The 24,608-nt window shown below is 37.2% G+C and overlaps 1 protein-coding gene and 1 pseudogene across 1 annotated transcript in view; both read right to left on the minus strand.

The window, feature by feature from the left end:
* The window catches only part of Dhx36 (DEAH-box helicase 36), a 40,415-nt gene extending 21,919 nt beyond the window's left edge, over window positions 1–18,496 (minus strand). The window contains exons 1-14 of the mRNA XM_060378382.1: window positions 18,184–18,496; window positions 15,504–15,628; window positions 14,373–14,607; window positions 11,390–11,428; window positions 10,035–10,205; window positions 8,951–9,030; window positions 8,083–8,157; window positions 7,510–7,676; window positions 5,890–5,971; window positions 4,479–4,619; window positions 4,126–4,228; window positions 3,698–3,785; window positions 2,817–2,872; window positions 44–108 (exon numbers count right to left, since the gene is read on the minus strand). Coding sequence (XP_060234365.1) covers window positions 44–108; window positions 2,817–2,872; window positions 3,698–3,785; window positions 4,126–4,228; window positions 4,479–4,619; window positions 5,890–5,971; window positions 7,510–7,676; window positions 8,083–8,157; window positions 8,951–9,030; window positions 10,035–10,205; window positions 11,390–11,428; window positions 14,373–14,607; window positions 15,504–15,628; window positions 18,184–18,408 — 1,652 coding nt within the window. The 5' untranslated portion in view covers window positions 18,409–18,496. The remainder of the gene's footprint in view (window positions 1–43; window positions 109–2,816; window positions 2,873–3,697; window positions 3,786–4,125; window positions 4,229–4,478; window positions 4,620–5,889; window positions 5,972–7,509; window positions 7,677–8,082; window positions 8,158–8,950; window positions 9,031–10,034; window positions 10,206–11,389; window positions 11,429–14,372; window positions 14,608–15,503; window positions 15,629–18,183) is intronic.
* A 2,700-nt stretch (window positions 18,497–21,196) lies between these two features.
* LOC110561832 (small ribosomal subunit protein eS7-like) lies at window positions 21,197–21,786 on the minus strand (annotated as a pseudogene).
* Window positions 21,787–24,608: the final 2,822 nt, after the last annotated feature.

Here is a 24,608-nt window from a genome sequence, read left to right on the forward strand (position 1 = left end):
ACTTATGTAATCATCAATAGCTGATATTTAAAATAGTTTTTACCTAGTCTCTGCAATGTTGGTAGCAATCACTATTTTCCGAACACCGGGAGGAGTTTTTTTAAATACCTGTAAGAACAAATACATCAAAAGTATACTAATTTCTGACATGCTTTTACAGTGTTATTTCCTGAGACATTGTGATTTTTAGCATTTATTTTTTTAAAATATATGTCTTTTTTATTGATCAATTAACACGCACATTTTCAACATGATGAAATCCTCCCGTGATAAACCAGATGTCAGAAGTGTATCATAAACAAGAGGCAAACAAAGTAACTCCAACTTTTTTAATTAATAATTTTTTAATTAATTACAATTTATTTATTCACTTTGTATCCCAGCTGTAGCCCCCTCCCTGTCCCCTCCTAATCCCATTCTCTTTCCCTTTTTTCCTAGTAACTCCAACTTTTAGCTCATATTTAACAAAAGCTGATGACTATAAAGTAGAAAAAAACAGCTTTGGTCTAGGGACAAGATTTACAAAGCCAAACAAAGACTTACCAACCAAAGAGGCAGATACCTTGCCCTAAGAATGGATGTCAAGAGCTGCAGCATGACCAACTTGATATTAAACTGAAGGAAAAATATCCTCTTCAAATGTCAAATCCTACAAATAATACAGCCCCTAACAATGCCACCAAAGTTGAAGGAACAGAAGTAGTTGAGTAGCACAAGGATGTACCTCATACACTCACTCAAAAGAATGCACTCATCCTTGATTTATAAGATAGAGCTCTCAGTTAGTAGTAAGCACATATGCTCTAGCAAGTGTATGCCTACACTACTAGGTTTGGTTATCAAGGATGGAAGAACCTCCACGTTAGTTCCACTTTTATCTATTCTTCAATAATAAAGTTCACTCTTTCTCACTGTCTTCCTCTAACCCAACATGTTAGATCTCCATCAAAGTGTTCCCAAACACACTTGAAAGAGTCATAGTTATTTTCTTATGAAAAAGAATAAAAAGACTGAAAAGAAAGAAAAGTACATTTTGACCCACTTCATTTTACTCTACTAAGGTCTGAAGACACCGTTACCATTCTCATTAAGAGAATCCTGGATAATGTAATACGTTACTGATAAAATAGGAAATCTCTTAATATACTAATTGTGATAAATCACAATCTCAAACACCAATGTGTAATATGTTACAGTCATTCCAGGTTGTGTTTTTTAGTGGTATTTACTTTTTTTATTTTTTAGATTCAGGAAACCTAAACCAGTTACTGATGAAACCATTTCTTTAAACTTTCCTAACACTCACAAAAGTAATCTGATAGTAATTTACCATGGTTAAGTTTTTGTAAAACCATTCTCCAAAGAAATGGCTCTTAATAAAGTATTTTAAACATGGATCACTAGTTTAAAGTGTTTCTTTGAAGGAAAAAAAAATAATACAACAAGCCTGTGAATATATATAGTTTAAGTGAAATTTTTCCATCTGGGACGTCAATCCCCCAGCAGCCATTGACTAGATAAGGAAAACTTCAATACCAGGTGACTAGGACACGCTCTTTTGTCCTGAGGTGCTGGTCAGGGCTGTCTAGGAGACTCCCCAGACACATGCTATTGCTGTTGCCCTTGGCTGTCTCCCATTGCTGAAGACACCGCGTACTTCAGACATACAACCCAGGGGATGCCAGCTGGTTTTGACCTAAAAGCCTCCTCCTCCTGAAAATTAGCTCTCATGATTCCATAAGGCTTCAAAGGGAGGAAAGAAAGAGCAACAGTTCTACCCTACTATGATGCCTATGAACTAAAATAGGTACCTGTGTGACATGACACCCCTAACCCTAAGTGTGCAAGGCTGGAAGACTGGAGTGCATTATCTTGGTAATAAGCAACAAAGAGCCCTCTAATTGGGCTTAATGCCCAATCAACAATATGGAAAGCATGTCTGCCACTGAGAACCTAACCAAGAACCCAGGAATAGTGAAGTTATGGATCTTGGAGGAAAACCAAGAAGTATTACCTTTAAACCAGTATAATTCTGGACTAGTACTAAGTATTTATCCTTATGTCCACAGTAAGTATGGGTCGCATCACTCATAAAAACAAAGCAAACAAACAAACAAACAAAAAATCTATTTGCAAGAGACTATCAAAAGGCAGAGAACAAGAGATAGCTGCACAGTCCCAACTATAACATCTACAACACAATTCCTGTACCTAAGGCTCAGAGATCATAGGAGAAGATGGGGTGGAAAGACTGTAAGAGCCAGAGAAATTCAAAGTTTCATCTCTTGGATACTTCAGAGAAGCAACACATATGAAGTCTCATCAATACACCTGCCTAAACAAGACCTGATCAAGAACATCAACAGACATGCTAACAATGAAAAAGGAAAGCTGTGAGGCCTCAACCCTAGACAAAGTGCTCCAGGTACCAAAGGCATGCTGAGAGGAGGAGAGAAACAGTCTTTCTTGAGGAAGACATCAATTGGTTAACCAATACCAAGTGATCAGCCCTAATAATTGCATACATATAAGCAACATTATATGGTCTCAGGCCATATTTACATATTTAACAATGCATGAAACACACACACACACACACCACAGACATATAAAGCACCACCACCACCACCAACAAAGAAAGACAGGCCATGCATTTGAAAGAGCAGTGGTGAGGGGCGCGTGCAGGCAGGGTTGGAGGAAGAAAAGGGAAGGGAAAACAATGTAATTTCAATTTAATTTCAAAACCAAAACAAAACATAGTAAGTAGTTTGCTCAATACAGAACAAAACAAATAAGAAAGAAATTTAAGAACATACCTGTGTCTGATTTACTGTAGGCATCAGTGAATGTAAAGGTATAATAAGAAACTTATCTGAAAATTAAAAAGTGATATAAATTAAAATCCCATAAAACAATACAGAACATATATGAAATAATAAGTTCAGGTGCTAAGTCACACCGTTCTTAATTGATATTTTTACATACAGTCAAATCAAGCTTGACTTTGTTAATTTTTTTATACTGATAAGCATTTGTTCATCAATTAAGATAAAGAACATTTTTTTCTATTACTGTTATGTGTGTCTTTCTGTGAGGACAGGCCACGTGTACAGGTACCTATGAAGGTAAGACTGAGCTTGATGCGCTGGAACTAGTTCCTAGTAGTTGTCAGCTGCCCGATGCAGAGTGCAGAGGCATGGACCTGGACCCTCTGGAAAAGCAGCCAGCACTCTTAACCACTGACTCTTGCCTCCAACTCCTGCCCAAATTCTTGAAACAATTCTCAGTAGTGGGAGTTATCTTTCTAAATCACATCCATAAAAGGCCATTAACTCCATCCTGACTATTAACAAAACCAATGAGGGTGGAAAAAAAAAATGAAAGTCCCTAAATATCAATATTTTGCAACCTTAAGGCTTAATTAAATTAGGCAAGTTTAAAGAAGGGTTAAAATAATACCTTCATAAAACTAAAAAGCTTCACAGTGTACATCCCATCCTTATTTATAACTCAGAAATGTTAGAAAACATTCAATTTCTTAAAGCAAAACACTCAAACTTAGATGATCAAAATCTGATACCAATGTAGCCTCCTTAGTAACGACCTCTTAAAATTAAAAAGGGGAAAAAGATTCTACATACTACATGAATTTCAGTATCAGCCTTGGAATTACATAGTATAATACATTATACAATACCTGATTTAAACATCACTTGTGACATCAAGAGGTCATGTAAAGTACTGATATTGTCCCAGCCTGGTAGAAAGACCAGTATTGCACCATCCTATATAAACAGAAAATCACTATATAAACAGAAAACCACAGTAATAATAACACTAGGAATCAAGTCTATGTACATTTAAGTCCTCTTTAAAATTAAAGTAGCTTTGAATTTTGGTTTTTAAATTAATAGACTCCTTTAAAACCTCAGATTTACAATCCAGAGATAATTTGTTTAGTCTTTTCTTTAAATAGGTTAAATGCCTAAATATGTTATTTTGAGATTTTCTTGCAGTCCACTATTTACAAAGTACTTAGGAAAATGATTCTGTCATGGCTTTGATATGTTAAGAAAACTTTAAAGTAAATTACTTGAAAAAAAAAAAAAACTAAACAAAACTAACCTCTTCTTCCAAAACAATGTATCGAATTAGGGCAGCAATCAAATTCAGATCAACTTTATCATCATCCATCATTTCCAAAACATTTACAGTACTTGCAGAGTATCTACCGAAATTACACAGAAAATTATGAAATGCTTGATAAGTTTTCTGTGGGTTCATCAGCTATAAAACCTTAAAGTTAACTCAGTCTGCATATGAACAATCTATAGATCAGAGAAAATTAAAATTACTGGGATAATAAACAGCAGGTAAGTCTAATGAGATCCTGCCCCTCCAGGTACACCTGAAATCACCCCCGCCCCTTGTTCACTGTACTCACAGCCACTGTGCCCGTGCCTCAAAGACACACTTACCTTGTCCGCAGTTCTTTTATATAGGCTGGCCAGCGCTCCTTATAGACTGCCTCCTTTTCTTCTTTTTCTTGTCTATTTACATGACCCTGCATGAAACCCCTCTTGAACTGGGATCTATGTTCTTTTTGTTCTGGAACGTATCTAAAATAAAAAAAAACATTATGCATCTTCCCACATTTGAAACATTATGGCTTTAAGTATGCCTGAGTTTTTACACCAGACATTTCAAACCAGAGTCTAAACAATATTTTCTCTATATTTTCCAGAGAGCGTTGCACAAAATATAAAGCATGTAAGATCTGTATGACATCTTTTATAATCTAAATGAAAAATTGATTTAACATTTATCTTCAATTTTAAGTTTGCTCCAAAATAAAAGTTTTTATAAATAGAAGGCCCAAAATACAACTTAATGACTGTTTAATAGAATAACTTAGACTTTGAAAGTTTTTCCAAACCAATCTGCACGTAAGAATCCCTTGTGGAGCATATAAAAATAAGATTTCTGAATCCTAAGGATTTGCATTAGTATCTCCAGGAATATCAGATCTATGCTAGAAAGTGCATACCTCTGCGGTCACAGTTAAAAGTTAGGAGAGATCCAGAATTAGTACTTAAATTTTAAGTATCCTGTCTAGTGCTATGGTGACTCTATGGTGCTATAGTGAGTTCTAGAAATCAGGTCCAGGACAGCCAAGACTAGACTGAGAGACCCTGTCTTGAAAAAAACAAAAAGAGAAATGGGGAGGTGGGGGCGGTTAGAGAAGACAAGGAAAAATTGCAGCTATACTTTAGGGCCCACAGAGTTCAGAGGCTGCAGCTAGAGGGAATGGGGAGGAGGGGTGAAGTCAGATGGAAATGCTGTCCCTGCTCCAACTAGTTGTAGTCTTGCAGAAGGTATTCATCTTCCAGTTTTTAGTCAGACTCGTGCAGTTCATACTCTTACCCTATTACTAGCATGGGAATCTAAAAAAGGGACAAAGTGCCTGGCAAGTACTTAACATCTAAATATGAAAATCGTTAGCTGAGTGTGTCAGGGAGTAGGTACAAACGTGGCATTAGCTGGTTAGTCAGCATAGTTAGTAAGCTACTGCCATACCGCTTGATAAAGACCACACTTTTAAATTTACCATCTAGAAAACTAGGTAGAAGACTATAACTAAGCATAAGATACATTTGGCAAAATGCACTTTGTTTATCTGTGCTGGTGGAAAGCCTGCAGAAATCTAAGGTAATGATTTTGGCTTTAAAATTCCTGGATGTCTGTGGAAATGATCCTAATTTAAAAAGTTCAGAAATGCTTGATGAATGGATTTAGTAACATGTCAATGATGAGTTATAAGAATAAACTTGACAAAGAGAAGAGGGATACATTAGTACTTTTTAACTTATTTCACTGCCCACTGTTTACCTTAATTTTTCAATGATATCTTCCAAAAGATACTCCACAACTGGAAAAGTAAAACCTGGTATATGTATCAATGGACAGTTACCTATAATAAAAGATAAAACACATCCATGACTTCGTATGCAGTGTTAAAAATTAAAAATCAACACACTAAGATAGCACAATATTCTTAACCTAAGAAACACTTCAGTCTACATCTACTTTCCCCAGCTGACTTAAGACAAGTTTAGTTTTCATAGTTATCTTACTTCTATAAACTGAACACAACTGCTCAGTTATACAAAATAACACTGAATACTAAACAGAACCATTTTATGTTGAACTTTAAATATATTAAAAACCTACTGCCCAAGATTGTAAAATGATGAATCCTCGTTTTGCTGACAAACTAGATAAAAGACATTACTCTCTGTGGCTCCCAAATGGGCACTGCCAGGAAGTTAAAAACAGGAAGTTACCAAATATTACACTGTTTCCACCTAATGCTCACAAGAGATTATCTCAGTGCTGTCACTGAAATGCTGGTGTCTCTCATAACAAGCAAATAAAGCACATAATAAACAAACACAAGCTCAGGGCAAATGACCTGAACTACCGTCTGTTCTGTATCTCATCTGCACCAAACTGAGTTATTCGTATCAAGTCTGGGTGCCTTACTAACAACTAGAAAGACACAGTACCTGCCCCAACTAACCAAAATGCTATGAAGAATGAAATGGCATGCATTTTTTAGGCATTTTAAAAACCTGAAAATACATCACCTATGGTGATACTACATTTCAATTACTTATCTTTTCTCCCAAATATGTCTATTATTATTTTAAGGAAGAAAGATTCTGAAAAAAATTCTACAGAATTTACTTTTTCATGTGCTCAAATTTAGTTTCAGAATCTGTTTTTTTTTTTGTAACGTGTTATTGATTTATTATGTATCCAGTGTTCTGCCTGCCTGCGTGTATGCTGCATGCCAGAAGAGGCCACCAGCTATCACAGGTGGTAGTGAGCCACCATGTGGTTGCTGGGAATTAAAACTCAGAACCTTTGGAAGAGCAGTCAGGGCTCTTAACCTCTGAGCCATCTCTCCAGCCCCCAGAATCTGTTAATAATGCAATGTTAATTACAGAACATTGGATAAGTTATTTAACAGTTGTGAGACTGCATTCGTATTTGTAAACCTGAAGCAATACTAGTACTGACTCACAGGATTTTGTAAGAAAAGAGGACAGATGCTAACTACTACCCAGCACACTAAAGCATTCCCTAAGTGGGCACTGACAGTATCACCAGCAGAGGTCAGAGTAGCCTGTGACTATACACAAATGCCAAAGAAGATTCACACGTGCCCCCAAAAAAGACTATAAACATTTTCATTCCTGGAATTTGATTTCAGTGATACCACCTCATTACCTGGCGACAGCACCAAGAAACTAGCTAATGTCATAGTGGGAGAGAAGTGACACTATCATTTGAAAAAACAGGCTTGGGGCTTTCATCAGGAAACAGTGAAAAATATAAAAACAACAGTCAACACTCAAATTTATTATACCTAGTACTGTGTGGATTTTTTGTTTTGAAGTTAAACTTCCTGATACCTCTTATAGCATATTATCAAATTTTACTCACCAAAATATTCTGAAAATTTCTCAGCATTCAATGTTGCACTCATCAATATGACTTTTAAGTCAGATCGAAAATTGAGAAGATCTTTAATAACAGTCATTAAGACATCTGACTGCAGATTCCTTTCATGAATCTCATCAAGTACAATATGGCTGACGCTGGATAAACGCCTAAAAGACAAGTGTAAACATCACAACCCAGTATAAAACTGGAAATAAACACTTTCAACAACACAGTTCTGTTTCATAATTACATCTTTGGCCAGGCATGGTGGCACATGCCTTTAATACCAGCACCCAGGAGGCAGAGGAAGGATCTCTGATTTTAATGCCAGCATAGTTTACAGGACATCCAGGGCTATGCAGAGAAACCCTAACTCGAATAAAAAATAAAAAAAGAAAAAAAAAAGAAAACCAATCAAACAAAGAAACAAAAAATTATATCTTTGGCTCTCTGTGAAGTGTTCTTGTTTACATAACTTTGGTGGTGGTGGGTGCTGGGGTTACAAGCATGAGTTAGCCTGCTCAGTTCTTTGCTGATATTTTTTTTTTTATTCCTTCCCTGAAACATACTCACGAGTCTGACTGGAGCCACTGAAGAATGATTCCTGTTGTACAGTATAAAATGGAACCTTGTTTCCTTGGCAACCGACTGTAAATAAAGACACAGGTTATTGATTCTTGGTTTTCTTTCCTAAGAAAGTGTTGAGTTCCACAAAAGCTTGAGAAGAATCTTTCTACTTAACTTTTAGTTATAACAGCATCTACTGCAAGGAAGTAATAGGAAATAGTACCTTTAAGTTCACATTGGTACTAAAAGTGTTTCTTTTTACAAGTGTAACCTTTAACATTCAAAAATGGAATGAATTTAAAGGCCCTAAGTTTCTGGTTTGGTAAAAAGAATTCTATTCACCTCTAGGAAACGACAAAGAAGTTTAGTAGAGATCAATAATGAAGCCAATGATACAAATATCAAGAAATAAAGTCTATCAAGGGGTAGACAAGTGGTATCAAAAATGTACACTAGTGCCCCTACCACTTGCAGGGAACTGTTGTTTTACTGCTCAATAAACTCTGCTTGATTGTCCTTCAAAAACTTATAAAGGGGCCTATCGAGATGCTTCTGCTTGGCACCAAGCCTCGGAACCTACTTCAATCCACAGGAAACGTGGTAGAGAACTGACTCCTGTAAGAGCAGGACACACGCAGACACGCAGACACACGCAGACACGCAGACACACACACACACACACACACACACACACTCTTACATGCCATGGTATATACACAGGGATACACACAAATAATACAATTTAAAATATGTAAAGTACATGTTAATGCTAATAACAAGAACCAACATAAAAGAGGAAGAAAAAAATCTGGTTCAACATTTCACTAATAACTATCTGCATACAAAAAAATGAATCAAGGTGAACACTGTTTACCTTTGGAGACGAATCTGGTATCCAGTACTATTACCATTGCCGCAAGTCTCTGCCCTTTCTGCGGCCACTCTCTCAGCAACCTTTAATTTAAAGAAAACACAAATTCCTTTAGTCAAATGTATGTAACTGTCTTGAAAATCCAGGGCTGTTGAAGAGTAGCTGACTTTCAGATGAGTGTAGAAACTAGAGATACTTTACTGAAGTTTGAGATACCTAAAACCATGTGTTTTCTTTGAGAAAGATACACTATCAGCTTCTTTCATTTCTCATTTATCTTTATAAAGATCTTCAAGTCTAAATTCTTTCAATCTCATCACTGACTTTTTGACTTTTCTACAAAAGTTGGAGACCACAGTCCAAGCTTAAAAATTGTAATTTGAAATTAAGTGCATATTAATAATTTCTCATTTACTCTTCTATTTACTGTTCTTTTATTTGTAGTAGAGAGTAATATTTAACTCCTAGTCTTTGGTTTTTTTTTTTTTTTTAATACATTTTGGCTATCAAATACAATGGAAAATGAAATTTAATAATAATCATTGCTGATTTCTATCACTACCTGCAATTCTGGACTAACATTATCTATGCTAAACCACTCAGGCAAAAAAAGATGTCTGAAACAATATCTTATTCATCCTTCCAAGCTTCCTCTGAGGAGCTTCACTCAAAACTCACTGTCTACAAAAATACAGCATGAAATGCGGAATAAGGGTTCCAACTTTCACCACTATTCATGTACTTAGACACTGAAGGAACATCCACTGAAAGAACAGAGTACACTAGTGGCAGAGGCTAAAGCATACCCTGGAGAAGATGGTTTCCAGTGTATTTATCAATTCTATAACCAGTTGTTGGCTTTTCAGTTTTTAGGTCTTTACTGGAAATAATTAATCTTGAGTTTGTGAGCATCCACTATTGATGAAAGTGACACTCCCCATAATATGTAAATATTATCAAATATTTGCCAATTAAGTATTTGCTGTCATAGGGACAAATCCTGAGTCTAATAAAGAATCATTGCAAACTTTAAAAACCGGCTCCTTAGATAGAGAATGGGAATTTTCTCAAGTGAGAGCTTACTTACTGAAATGGCACTAATTCTTCTTGGCTGAGTACACACGATTCTGCAGGCAGACCCTTTTCCTCTTTCAATGTAGTTATCCAAGATGAACTGTGTAACCTGAGTGGTTTTGCCACAGCCAGTTTCACCACTTATTACTGTTACCTGATGGTTATTGATTAAATTTACCAGCTCCTAGTTCAAAAGTGAAAATGAGTGAAGTACAGCACAAGACTTTCAAGTCTGAAAAGTATTTAAAATTCTATCCAATTGAAGGTAAATAAAGACAAATGGTAAATAGACATCTGAACAAATCTAAGAGAACATAACTTCTTAAAAATTTTAGATACACACTCTTCACACTAAAAATTCAGTGTATTAGCAAAACCATCACCCAACTTCAAGAACGCTACATATTTTAATATAAAAATTACATTTAAATTATCCCTATCTATTCTAACAATCAGAACAAGTTTCAAGTTTAAACACTAACACAGCTGGTAAACATTTGTTCTTCAAGACTTAGGACTTCTCCAACTGTAAAACTAAAGCACAGATGAAAAGCTTTTGATGAAGTAATTATACCTATATTGGACCTGTTATAATTCCCTAAACAACACAGTACATAATTATGTAACATTTACATACACTAAAGGTATTAAACCATCTAGAGATGATTTAAACTATACAGAAGAAGGCATGTAGCTTTAGAGAAAAACATGACACCATTTTATATAAAGTACTTGAACGCCTGAGGGGTGTGGTACTCAAAAGGCTTAAAATCAATAGACACAGATACTGAGGGACAATGCTTAGAAATGGAATGTAACTCATTCATTCAACAGTTTCTGGTTGTCAATGTAATGACAGCTGCCTTCCAAGCTAAAAGGTACAGAATAAACAAAACAGACTCTGACCTCAGGAACATACACTGGAGTAGAAGAGACCCACACACAGAGATAGCAAGTGATAATAAGTTTTATGAGAAGCAAAGAAAAAGATGAAAATGGTAAAGTTGGAAGGAGAGAGCCAGATAAGGAACTACGCTACACTTCATAGGGGTTGTGTGATGAAATGTGAGCAATCCACTGTAACAACATCATTGATAGACCCTCAATTTTAACTCAAGTGCTTGATCTTGAGTTAAAACTTAAGAGACACAGATGGAAATTCTTTTTTAAAAGTAAGATTTAAAAATATCAGAAAACTGCTTCATAATCCCCCTCCCTTTTACCTTTCAAGAGTTCTAAGTGATTCAGTTAACCTCCCTATGGGAGAAGGTTCATTAACTTTTATTTGTTAATGAAGAGCATCTTTAAAAAAATGTGTTTAACTTTTTGCAAATCAAACTAGACAGTAGAAAGCATTTATTTTTTTACCTTTTGCATTCCATATGAAGGCAGCTTTTTTCTGAAACGCTGAAATTAAACACAAAAATCATTTTCAGAATAGATATTAAATTATAATCAGAATATATCATAGGTAAATGTAGTAGACCAAGTGTGTTTTCATTATTTCACAGCGCATGTGAAATGCCATGACTTGAATAGAATAACTGGACACTTACTAGAAGTGTGTACTTCTGGGTTTAAAGTAAACTGCGAAACTGCGACACATTATATAGTAATACAGCAACAACCTCTCAACTCCTTAACACTTTATTCTATTTTTATTTTATACAGTCATCACAGATTCAGCTTCTACTTCATTCTCTTCCCTACTCATTCATGTACCATTTACTACTGCAGCAGGCACTGTAACAGTGATTATTTTAAGGCAAGTGCCTTTAACTGAAAGAAAAAAATTAGTATTTCATTTCAGAACTGTAATTTTCATTAATTTCTGGGCAACAACGCATCATGGGCTTTAAAATTTCATAGGGTTGCCACAGATCCTATTGATAAATCTGTATACATGAAAGTGACAGTTTTTGTCACAAGGTTTCTTGCAAATTTACAACTTGGTAAGTAACAAATAGAATACCAGAAAGAGAAAATTTTTTGATTGATGTAACAACTTCTTGTGAATTTTTAAAATTATTCTGAAACCCTATATCCATACTAAGAAGTATCAGAATTTACATTAGATACACCCTTTAATATGAAAAAAAAAAAAACTGCAGCAGCGTAGACACAAGTTTTAACATCCTTCTTATTGAAAAACAAAAATAACCTTTAATTTAAAAACTAATATGAAACAAAATTAAAATGGAAACTGCTCTATGTAAGCGAAAACATTATTACCACACTTATGGTAAGATTCTTTCAGTACAATAAATAAGACAGTCAATGTGATGAGTTAAAGTGAGCTATAGGGTTACAAGTAATAAAAGCCACTATGTATTTCATAAAAATCTCTTTTATACCTTTTAAATTATCTTATCATTTTATTGTTGCTAAAATAACGTATTATACATAATGTATAATATATAAAATAACACATAATTTAATATATAATGGTATAATAAATTAATTTAACTATATAACACAATAATATAATAAAGTATAACATATTTAATTTATTGATAATTATAAGACATACTAAGATATTATAAAATGTAAATTTATTTATATTTTAATTATTTCAAAAACTACTAATATACAGTATCATAAAATGCAGTCATCTTCATGTAAAAACTATTACATTGAAATGTCTGTGAATGAGGTTCAGGTTCAGAGACCCTGAATCAGAAATTAAGGTAGAAGATTCCCAGCATCCAAAATCAAAACCTGTCCTCGCGCATGCGCACACACATACACACATACAGTGTATTACCACGAAGGGCTACACTGTTTTTTAAGGTGAGGTCTGAAAGATGGCCCAGCTATTAAGAAGCTTCCTGCTCTTCCAAAGGACCTGCCCCAAATTCAATTTTGAACACCCAGGTTGTTGACCACCTACTACCTATCACCTGTCACTCTCGCTCAAGAGAATGCAATGCCCTCTTTTATCCTCCATGGCACCTGCACTCACAAGCACACCAACCACAGCCCCACCCCCACCCCACTGATGCTGCCACACACCCTCATTCTCTCTAAAATGAGAACGTAATGAATTTTCAAAACATTTTTAGAGGTGAAGACATAACTTCAACACTGATAAAGTGCTTGGTGAGGTATGTTAGCATCAGGGAAGCATACACGCAGATCAGTAGGGCTTGCTGGCCAGCCAACCCAGCTTACAAAACGAGCTTCCTGAGAGCGGAAGACCCTTTCTCAAAAAGGCCAAAGCAGTGCTAGACATGGGAGCACATGCCTTTAATCTGAGCACTGAAAAGACAAAAACAGGCAGTTTCTGACAGAAACAGTGAGTTCAAGGTCAGGCAGAGCTAGAGACTGTCTCAAAAAACAAAGCAGAGCACCCAGGGTGGGTGATTACGGACCAACACCTATGGCCTCCACATGCACGTACCTATAGTCACTAACAAAAAGCTGGATTTAACATATAGCTAAACTTTAGTAGAAATAAAACATTTATCAGTGCCTGGGAAAAAAGGCACTGATAAATACTAGATCAGCCACCCATCTCAATGTTGTACCTTATATAAAGCAAAGAGAGACAGGAACCAATTCTTTGTTTATAATGTAAAAGTTCTCTCAGCTAAGAGATTCTGAATTAATTCACCTCATAAGGCTCACCAGTGTCCAAATCATATTGCTTCTCATGGCCACCAAACAATTACACAATTTGGACCCTGGACAACCTCAGCTAATCTACTCTAATAGGAAATTCAACCTTAATTAGTATGGCCAATGGGTCAGTCCTTTCTTTCCCAGATTTGACAGTGTGCCTTCTCAAAAGCAACAATATGTATTTACAAGACATGGCCCCAGAGCACTCCTGATAGTTCTCTAAGTATGTATGTGTGCACATTTGAAGATTCTATCACATCTACATCTAAAACACACAGAAATCATATGAATTCACATTTTAACTGGAGGGCTCTTTAAGCAGCTTATCTGACCAAAAAGATAATACTTCAGTCCTCGATGAGATGATACACTGAGATGTAGGTAAACATAAAATGTATCCTCTAGCTTTTGAAATGTGTGAATGTCATCATCCATAAAAGGAAGGAATCCAGAGCTGGAAGAAAATTCACAATTCTGACTATTTAACTGTCTGGACTCGGGGTTTCTCACTAAACTGGCCTAGAAAACTGTGTTGCCATGGCATTGGCATTCTCAAACATTTCTTCTCACAACATAAGCATCTGTCAATAATGTATAGCACTATAGGCTGTATGGGATCTCCACCCTGCTTTTCTCTACCACAGAAAGCCTTCCCACAGAAGTGGCTTGCTGCAGATCGCTCACACACTGAGCAGTTAACAAACAAGGAAGACTGACTTTCTTCCCTTACCTGCATCTCTATATACCGAGGATCAGCTTTTTTCTTTTGTAAATCTTCCAATAAATGTTGGTCTAAGCCTACATTGGGCTCATTTTCTTGCAACAAATATTCAGAATCTCGGTCAATGTATGGTTTGTCTGTGATCCTAAATGTCTTTTTTTCTTGTTTTAGCGATTTTTTTTCCTGGCTGTCAAATTTCTTCTCTGAGTTTATTTTTTTCTCTGAAGAAACTTCAGTACCATACCTATAATCACAGAATAGAGAGAATAAAGATCAGATGAATACTCCCTTCAGGGCCTAGAACGAAACAGAGCACGCTATCTCTAAATACTTTAAAATCCCCAACACTGAAGGCACTACAAGGCAGTTATGAAATGTGCTTCAATTCCTGCAATGCACACCTTTTCCTCCTTTTAAATGGAAATTACCAGATAATTTATCCTGAGTTATTTAAAGAAATTTGCTTGGATTCCTTTAATACAAACTCTTCTGTCCTTTTAAATGGGCATTATTACATAATTTATCCTCTGAGATATTCAAGGAATTAAAATCCACACAATAGTCATTCTTCTGACTTTCAAGGATTTGGTTTATTTTACAACTTCTTTTTCTGCGTACGGCTCTTTTGTGAGATGTAAAGGGTAAGCTGCATTAAAGGCCTTAAAATACTTCTAATTCTTCTATGAATACTATGGTCTTTACAATCTTTTGCCACAGCAGCAATTTAACTTTATGCAGACACAAAGAATTTTGGAAAGAAAAGATGGCAGGTAGGGAGTACAAGTAACAGTGTCTCACACAGAATGCCCACTCCTGACTCTGGGAATATGCCATCTCAAACTTTTCTTTATTAAAGCCAGGTGTGGTGCACAGCACTCTCGAGAAAGAAAGAGGCAATCTCTGAGTTTGAGGTCTCCCTGCAGTACAGAGTGAGTTTCAGAACAGCCAAAACTAAATATACAGAGAAATCCTGTCTCAAAAAAAATATTTTTTTTTCTTTCTTCAAATCTACTTGCTCCATATTGAAAAGGATTCCTGAAGGCTAAATACAACATACTGAAAAGACTAAGGATGATACATTTCTTTTTTGTTTTCTTGTTTACTCTTTGCTATTCCTTCTGAGAACTTTTCTTTTTTTACCCATGATCCTCAGGTGCAAACCAGGATATCTGTGCTTCTGAATCTTTATCATTCTTAGTTTGGACTGAATTCAGCAGCTGCACAATTTGCTCCTCTCGTCGCTCATCCATGTGTACTACAGCTCTCTATTTTGCAAAAAAGAAAACACCTATCTGTTAATACAAACATGCATAAAATCACTTTACATCTAAATGAAAAAATAAAGTCAAAGTAGAGATCTCTAACAGATTTCTGTTAATAATTAATACAATGAGGAAATCTCATCATTGTTTTACTTGACTTAAAAAGTCCTCTTTTGACCTTAATCATCACATGGACATAGAAGCACAGCATCTGCCTGAGTCCTACTTAAGTAATAATTAATTCCTAAGGTTTCTTTACTCTCTTTTTAAACAAGGGTCACCTAAGACCATTGGAAAACACAGATGTTTACATTCTTATACATTCCATACATTCATACAGTTATGAAATAGCAATGAAAAAATTTTATGGTTGGGGTCACCACAACATGAGCTGTATTAAAGGGATGCAGCATTAGGAAGGCTGAGAACCACTGTGCTAGGTTATCAGACCCATCCTGAAATGCTCATTTGTATGCCCAATATGGATCCTCAAGCTCTCTATATCTTTTAAAATCCTTTCATTTGAATACACAGTCCATGTTATGTATATAGTAACATACTATTCTATGGCCCCTAGCATACATCACCTCTATAAATTATGTATTATAATACCCATCTCATAAAAATTAAGTTTTCCACACATATCTGTTAAAAGAACAATGAGGATCTACTGGAGTACTTTTATTTTGTAAGCACACACACACACTATATATATATATATATATATATATATATATACATATATTATTTTTTAATGTAAAAGTTATGAAAATTCTGGGATACAATCACATCAAGCTGAAAGTACTGAAAGGAAGAATAATACCAACTGAAAAATATATTTGAAGAAAATTCAATGACTCATTTTAGATAGCAGAATGATTTTATACTTAATAAAGAGCAGAAATAAAATACGTTAATGAAGACTATGTTTATACCGGACTCAGAGCTTGAGCTCAGGAGGGAAACCTGCTGTTACAGCCAGATTACCATGATTCTCAGAAAACAAGAAGAAACACAAGCAGCACAGCTTCAATGACTAATGTGGGAAGTAAAGAGTGAAATGATCCAAACGTCTCTTTTTTGTTTGCTTGTTCATTTGGTTGTTTGGGGTTTTTCGAGACAGGGCTTCTCTCTGTAGCCTTCACTGTCCTGGACTCACTTTGTGGATCAGACTCACAGAGATCCACCTGCCTCTGCCTCCCTGAGTGCCGGGATTACAGGTGTACAGGTGTGTGCCACCATGCCCAGGTATCTAAAGAACTCTTTAGGAGATCACCTTGGAAGGGAGGGGTGCTCTATAATTCAAAGAATAGTTTAGAGTCTATGAAAAGAAAAAAATACTGGTCTGAGTCATAACTGCTATAGAGATAAACAAGAAAACAGAGCAAACTGATTTGCCAAAATGAAAGGGAAAAGTCAATGTTCAATTCCACTTGGCAAGTAAATAAATGGCATTGACGTTTGCTGAAATGGAAGTTTGGGGATGTGGTCGGGATCAAGCATTCTGCTAATAAAAGCTCAGTCTGGAGGTACACACATGAAATCCCAGCACTTGGGAGAAAGTAAAGAGGACCAGGAGTCCAACATCAGCCTGCACTTAACATCCAGTGAACATGTTAACTGCACCTTTGGATACATGGGGAAATAGCATCCACTTGTATAACATACTTGTTTAAGTATTTCTTTCCTCCATTAGAATGCAAAGATCTTCAGCTCCCCATAGCAGCATTCAAAACCATGTATGAATAAGGGTCAAAAAACTTTATTTTTCAAAATGAATGAAATAAAGTGTTGAGATATTTTAAAAAGTCCCAAACAAGCTTCTATAAAAAAAAAAAAAAAGAGGTGATTAAGGGGAAAATGAATAAAATGGCTTCAAAGCAGTCGCCCAACAGATGTTTTTCGTACCTGATAAAAAGGCACTTTCTGTTAAGTCACTAAAGAGCCATCCCAAAAGCTTCTGTGCAACGATTTATTTTTCATTACAACAGGCCACTCAAAAACCAAGATGCGTCCTATACTACAGATACAAACCAAACTTTCTGTCCCCTGCTGACATCAGTCAAATTCTTTCTTTCAAGGGCGCCAAGTTTCTGTCTTAAAGAGAAGCAGCAGCAGCTCCTCTTAAAAGAAAATTCAGATACAGAAAAAGGGGGTGGGGGAGACGAGCATGTGACTCCCTTTAATGCTAATAATTACTATTAGGTAAACTTTTTCTCAAAGATCTACATTTTAAGACAGTGCTTTGCTGCTTTTGTTGGCTGCTCCAGGCAAAGAAGTGATGGTAAGTATTCTAACGGAAATGATCATATCCCTAATCAAGTCTGCTTTTGCTGGAATCTGAATTTATTATTCACGACCAGCTCTCGGGTCCTTAAAACAGAGTACGCACGGGGCTGCCGTGGTAATGGCTTGGGGTAGAAGGCGCAGCCCGTCGGGCAACCCGACACCCAATGCAAGGGGCTCAGCAATGGCTGCACCTAGCTCGGGCAACAGCCCATGCAGGGTGAGGGTCGACGGGAGCAGCGGGCAAACGCACCCTGCCAGGACCTCCATACCTCCTGCCTCTCGGCCTCCTTGTTCTTCTGCGTCTGCTTCTTGGCGTACCACAGGCCGATCTCGCGACCCTTCAGGTGTCCGGGATGCCGTCCCCGGCCCCCGCGGCCCCCGCCGCCGCCGCCCGAGCCGCGACTCCCGCCGCCGCCCGAGCCCTGGCCGGAGCCCCGGCCGGAGCCCCGCGGCCCCGCATCGCGGCCCCAGCTCTGATGGCAGTCGTAGTTCATTGTCCCGACCGACAGCGATCCCCAGCAAAACTCAACCGCTGAAAATGGCGTTCGGGCCCGGAAGCGGGCGCACAGTAGCCTCCGCTTTGCTTCCGGCGCCCAGCGCGAGAGGGCGGGCCGTTGAGTGTCACAAGAAGACATTTCCGGTGACGTCAGTGATGAGGGCGGAGGAGGGTAGAGAGAGGCCAGGGTCAAGTTTTGCGTGCACGTGGCTGCTTTGATGCAGTGTGGGCGGACAGGGGACCGTGGGGTTTTTAACCTAGCCTGAGAAAGTGAACATTTCGGTGAATTTTCATTCGTTTGGTAAAATTTAAGATTTGTTTTCAAGGCCATAGATAGTAAATGCATATCCAACAAAACCATGCCACGTTGTATACTGTTCCCAAAACCCAAAGAGGTTCCTATCTGTCTTAGAAACCGCCTGCTTCCTCTTTCAGTCATATAAGCATGCACACACATCTGATTTCTTTAAAGAGTCTTTATTACTGGAAATGGGGTGTCAGCTCAGCTGGTGAAGAGTGCTTGCCTGGCCTGATTTCAATCCCCAACAGAGTCTAAATGTGTCGTTACGCAGGCCTGTAATCAGGAGATGTGTCATCCTTGGCCTCACAACAAGCTTGAGGCCAGCCTAGGATACCTGCGTCTAATAATAGCAATAATTACTGCCTGTATTTATTACCTTATCTAAGAGCATAAAATAAACATATGAGTCAGGCATGGTAGTGAACACCTTTAACGCCAGCATTCAGGGAGGGAGCCAGAGGCAGGGGGATTGCTGTGAGTTCGAGGCCAGCCTGGTCTATAAAGCGAGTACAGGACAGCCAGAGCTACACAGAGAAACCAAAACTAAATAAATAAAATAAAATAAACATGATCTTGAATTCAAGGCAGAGAGCACTTGAGAAATGTAAATCACAGTTGAAGATTCACAAACTGAAGTCCTATGATGCTTATTAACAAGACTAGTCAATGCCTTGAGCCACTTATCACAAAAAAATAAAATGACTGAAACAGTTGGTCTTAATTTTCACCAAAAAGTTTCCTAATTTGTTCAAACATCTGATTTAAAGGTGATAAGAGATACTTGGTCAACAACAAAAGCAAAGCCACAAAATGGCAGATATATGTGACTTTTTAATTGCTTGGGTTTGTTGGTTGGTTTTTTGTTTGTTTTGTTTTGTCTTTGGCTTTTAGAGACAGGGTTTCTCCAGGTAACAAGCCCTGGCTGGCCTGGACGTGCTTTGTGAAACAGCATGGCCCTTGCAGAGGTCTGCCTGCTTTTACCTCCTGAGTGCTGGGATTAATCATTTTTTTAATGAAACCTTTTTAATAAGCGTTATATATGCATTTACACACACACATATATATGTTTGTGTATATATATGTGTGTGTGTATGTACATACATATATATATATATATACATATATATATATATATATATATTACATAATGAACTTAGAAAAAGAAATGCTATAAGGCCAGGAAGTAATCCAGAATAATCCACTATGACCTAAAAGTTTTTTGAGTGAATGCATTTGAGCTTCTGAAATCTTTTATTATGCAAAGGTATTATAAAATATTTTATTATGTAAATATTATGAAATATTTTATTATGTAAATAAAATATTTTTTATTATGTATAATACTATTATTATTATATTAGGGCCAAGAATCTGGTTCTAATCTTCTTCCTAGAAGACTCAGGGAAGACCGATTCATCACTGGATAGCAGAAGTCAATACTACGCCTTCACAGACTATCTCAAAACTTCCATGTCTCTGTCTACTGTAAAGAAGCCTTTACCATCTCCATCTTCTCCATATATGTCATCCTTCTTCTCACTTACCTTAAGGTAGCACACAACCCTTTCTTCTGTTTTCACCCGAGGTCAATTGTCGTCCCAAACTGTTAAATAGATTATTTCAGATAGTGATTATATGTTTTAAATTGTGCGCTATTCTACTTAGTGGAATGAGATTGCACGTTTGGCTCTCTGTGTTCCGAGAGGCACCTGGGTTACCTCTTCACTGTATCCTGTAGGCCCCAGCTTTCTAACCTGAAGTTTGGAAGCCTATGTGAGGCCAAGTAACTGAATGTCAGTGCTATGAAATTTTTGGCAACAAAGAAAGTTTTGTGAACATGCAACATCTCAAAATTAATTCAAAATCAAGCATGTGAATTAAGGAGTTTTTGTTATGCCAGCCCATGTTTTATTAGCCAGCTTCGCTGCAGTTTTGATTTGGAGCATATGCATGCACACACTCTGATGTGCACAGAGTCACTCTTCAGGCCTGGCAAACATTATGTGAAACACCTGGGCTCAGATTTGAGACTATTTTATGCTGTGAATTGTAGCGTTCTCAAAATACATAAAAGTACACTGTTGCTATGCAAAAATAATGGTCTAATTATGGAAAACCAACACTTGCTATTTCCATTTCTTAGCATTAGTGCCACATTAGTATATCTTTGGAGTGTAATGTGTTTGAATATTTAATTTTTAAAATTTCTGCTTGAATTGCTTGTCTGAGTTTAATTTTAAGAAAATTAAATGAATTTGTCTTGGGATGGGGCAGAATTTCCAACAATTCTGGAAATAACTCTAAATAAGTATGCTTTTTGGTACTGTGTATTTATGTGAAATGTTTATAAAGTCAAAGTAAAAATTACTCTGGGAAACATTGAAAATGCTGTATGTCCTGCAGTGAAGATTATTTAATTATTTATAAAAAAATAAACTAGCACTTTTTTTTTTTTTTTTTTTTTTTACTTTGGATGGCACTTTATTCAGTCATTGTCTTTACAAGTGAAACTCCAGGAATTCAGAATTAACAGCCTTGCCCATGAACTTATACACACCAGGGAAAGTTTCAACCCTGTGCTCCACGTTGCCCTGCTGTGCTTTGTCTAAATGAACCTTTATGAGCCGGCTGCCGTCCAGTTCACAGGGTCCTCCTACCCACAATTTCACTTGGGAAGACCGAGTCCTCACGGATGGCGTGCCCTGCCGTCAGGGTGAGGCTTCTGGGGCGCTTCTGCTTATTTCTCGTGCGGCTTTTTCGGGTTGGGCCTGGGCAGAACCCTCCTCTGAGCAACGAAGAACACGTGCTTCCCGCTGAACGTCTTCTCCAACTCACCAACTAGCCGGACTTGGACTTTCTGGAAAGATTTCAGCGGAGGAACTGGTACAGAAACCATGATAGCTTTCCGACCACCACCCGCTTCACTTTCCTTGGCCGCAGTGACTTGAGCTCCTGTAGCTGCGCCCTGAGATGGGAGTTCGTCTGCAGATCCTGCAACACCTGAAAGATGGCAGACTGGGACTTGTCTGGCTTCGCGCCGCTCGGCTTCACTATCTTGGCACTCGAGCTGAACATGGCTTCCTCCTTACAGAGTGCCGGCTTAGAAAGAGCCACGTCTTTCTTATTAGTATACGTATTTGCTTTTGTCTTTAATAAATGGCAAAACTATATGTATTGCAAAGAATTGGTTGCTTTGTCTTGTTTTCTTGAGACAATCTTTCATACAGCCCAGACTCATCTGGAACTTGCCACAATCACTCCCAAATCAAGGGATTATTTTAATAAAAATTTCTTTATTATTTCTTAGTGGTGTTTAATTTGTTTGCATATTTTATATTTCTATATACCCAAAGTCACAAAAATATTTCATGGGCAGAAAAGGGCTGTGAGTGGAAAAGTTTAAAAAACCATGTTACAGGCATTTTTGTCCTTTACTACTCATTTCTTTCAGTTAATGAGGTCAGATATGGTGACACTGCATTGCTTGTGTTCAAGTAGCCGTTACTCAACTCAATAATGACTCACTCCTCTACAGAAATTTTAATTCAGAACATGGTTGCTCTGGCAAGAGATCACATCCAGAGACCTTCTAGGTCTATGTGATCTGCCTGGAATAGACATGCCTTTAATGCCAGGAGACAGAGGCAAGCAGATATCTGAGTTCAAGGCCAGCATGGTATAGAGGAAGTTTCAGGTAAATAACAGCTTAGGTCCACATGTGGTGGTGCTCAGGAGCAGAGGCATGCAGTTCTAGTCAGTTCTGTTCAGGCAGTTTGGTTGAGTCAGTGAGTTTAGGGTCAGTGCCGTGGAGTTGGAGATCATAGCATTTCAGTTCATGGAATTCAGAGCCAATTTTACCAGGAGAGTTTTATAGAGATAGGTTGAAAAGAGAACAAGCTGGACACACACAGGTGAAGACAGAATGAGCCAGAGAATGAGAAGGAGCCAGAAGATTAGAACAGACTGCTAACAGGGTTAGTGTGAGGCCAAGCAAAAAAATTCCGTGAGAAACAGAGAAGTCAAATACAATCAGTCAGCTTGGAGAGGAGTTTGAGCCAGAACAGCTGAGTTGAACCAGCCAGCCAGAGTTTAGAAAGAGCTAGAAATTGTGAACTAATTCAGCAGTAAATATCAGAGGCTGAAAGCCTAGATTATATTGTATGGAGGCTTAGAGTTTCCAGGACTAGGCCTAGGTTAGCAGACAGAGGCAATAAGCTTTGGAGACAACAATTACATTAGGTGAATAAAAGATACATCAATATCTTGTGTTCAAACCATAATTATTACCATAAAGTAGTTATGGTAATAATACAAATCAAAAGGAAGGCTTAAAGTGCTTAATTTAAATGAAAAGCTGAAAGTCCTTGGTTTGATAAGAAAGAAAATCATATGCTGAGATTGCTAAGATGTATGATAAAAATGAGTCCATCTGTAAAATTGTGAAGAAAGAAAAAAATCATGCTAATTTTGCTGTTGTACCTCAAATCTCTTAAGTTATGGTCATAATACATGAAAAGGTCCCAATTAAGATGAAAAAGGCGTCACATTTGTAAATTGGTGACGGGAACATGAAGTGACTGATGAAAATGTAATGTGTCAAAAGCATTGAGCCATCCTTTACCTTGTCATCATTAAAAGGATGAGTACAGTGCAGGAAGCTATTCTGAGAAAAAAGAAAAAGGGAGAAAAAGGAGGAGAAACCCATTCAAATAAAAAATAATTACACTTTTAATTAAGTATTGTGTGTATATATGTGTATACACACATGCCATCACGTGCATGGAGGTCAGAGAGTAACTTGGAGGTATCACTTCTCTCCTTCCATCATGTGAAGATAGAACCTACCTTGTCAGTCTTGGCAGCAAGTATCTGCACTCATGGAGCAATCCCACTAGCCACCACAGTCACATACTTGTAGAAGATATTATTGGTTATTAATTTCTAACTGTGCCTAGTTCATTAATTAAACTGTTGTATGAATGTTTGAGTGGAAAATAACAGCTTTTAAAAGTTCACTGATGTCTGACACCCATAGGTATTTTGGAACATATCACTCACAGATATGGAGGCACTATGGTCAAAGGCTCAAATTCTACCCCCCTCCTAAAGTCATGTTTTTTTTTTTTTCTCTAAATTTGACAGAGATGCAATTATGTGCACCTTTTATATTGCCTATCTATTTTGTCAATTTAATCTTCATGCCCTCAAATACTGAACAAAGAAGATGAAGACTATTTTCCTTTTCGATAATGGTAAGATGTTACAGGAAGAGAACATAATTGGCAATAAATAAATTGGCAGCAAAATCTGGAATCCAGACTAATGGGTGCAGGAGAGAATGTTATAGTGGTATGCTTTCAACATACCACTCTTTCTCAAATGCTGTCTTTGCTGTTCATAGGCTAGAGTGTGGATGCATAAACATTGTCTTCAAAGTGACAGTATTTGGGGTCTAATTCCACAAGCACCCATCTCCCCATTCTTCAGTCTACTCACTAACCATGCAGAATCACAGCATGTAGTAATAATGGAGACTATGTAGTTTAGTTGGTGTCAGGGACATGGAATGCTGCATAATCTTTATATCAGCACTCTGACCCATTTGCAGGTTGATATGAAAGCCTGGGAATGGCATTACTGTTAGCATCCTCCTTCAAAAACAGTACCCTTAATTTTCTTCTTTTGGGTTATTGTGAAGTTTTACTGTTAAGCGTTTCCTCCTATTTCAAACAAGGCTTTACGGAAGAGATCTGGGGGGTTTTTGCCATAAAAAAATACTCCTTGCATGTATATGTTTTATTTCTACAACTTGCTGGTTTGCTTGATATCATATTTGGGATTATTAATGTGAATGAATCCTTGACGATCAGAGTCTGGTGGTTGTACAGGTAATCCAA

This window comes from Meriones unguiculatus, chromosome 2 (genome assembly GCF_030254825.1).
Source record: "Meriones unguiculatus strain TT.TT164.6M chromosome 2, Bangor_MerUng_6.1, whole genome shotgun sequence".
Taxonomy (NCBI): Eukaryota; Metazoa; Chordata; class Mammalia; order Rodentia; family Muridae; genus Meriones; species Meriones unguiculatus.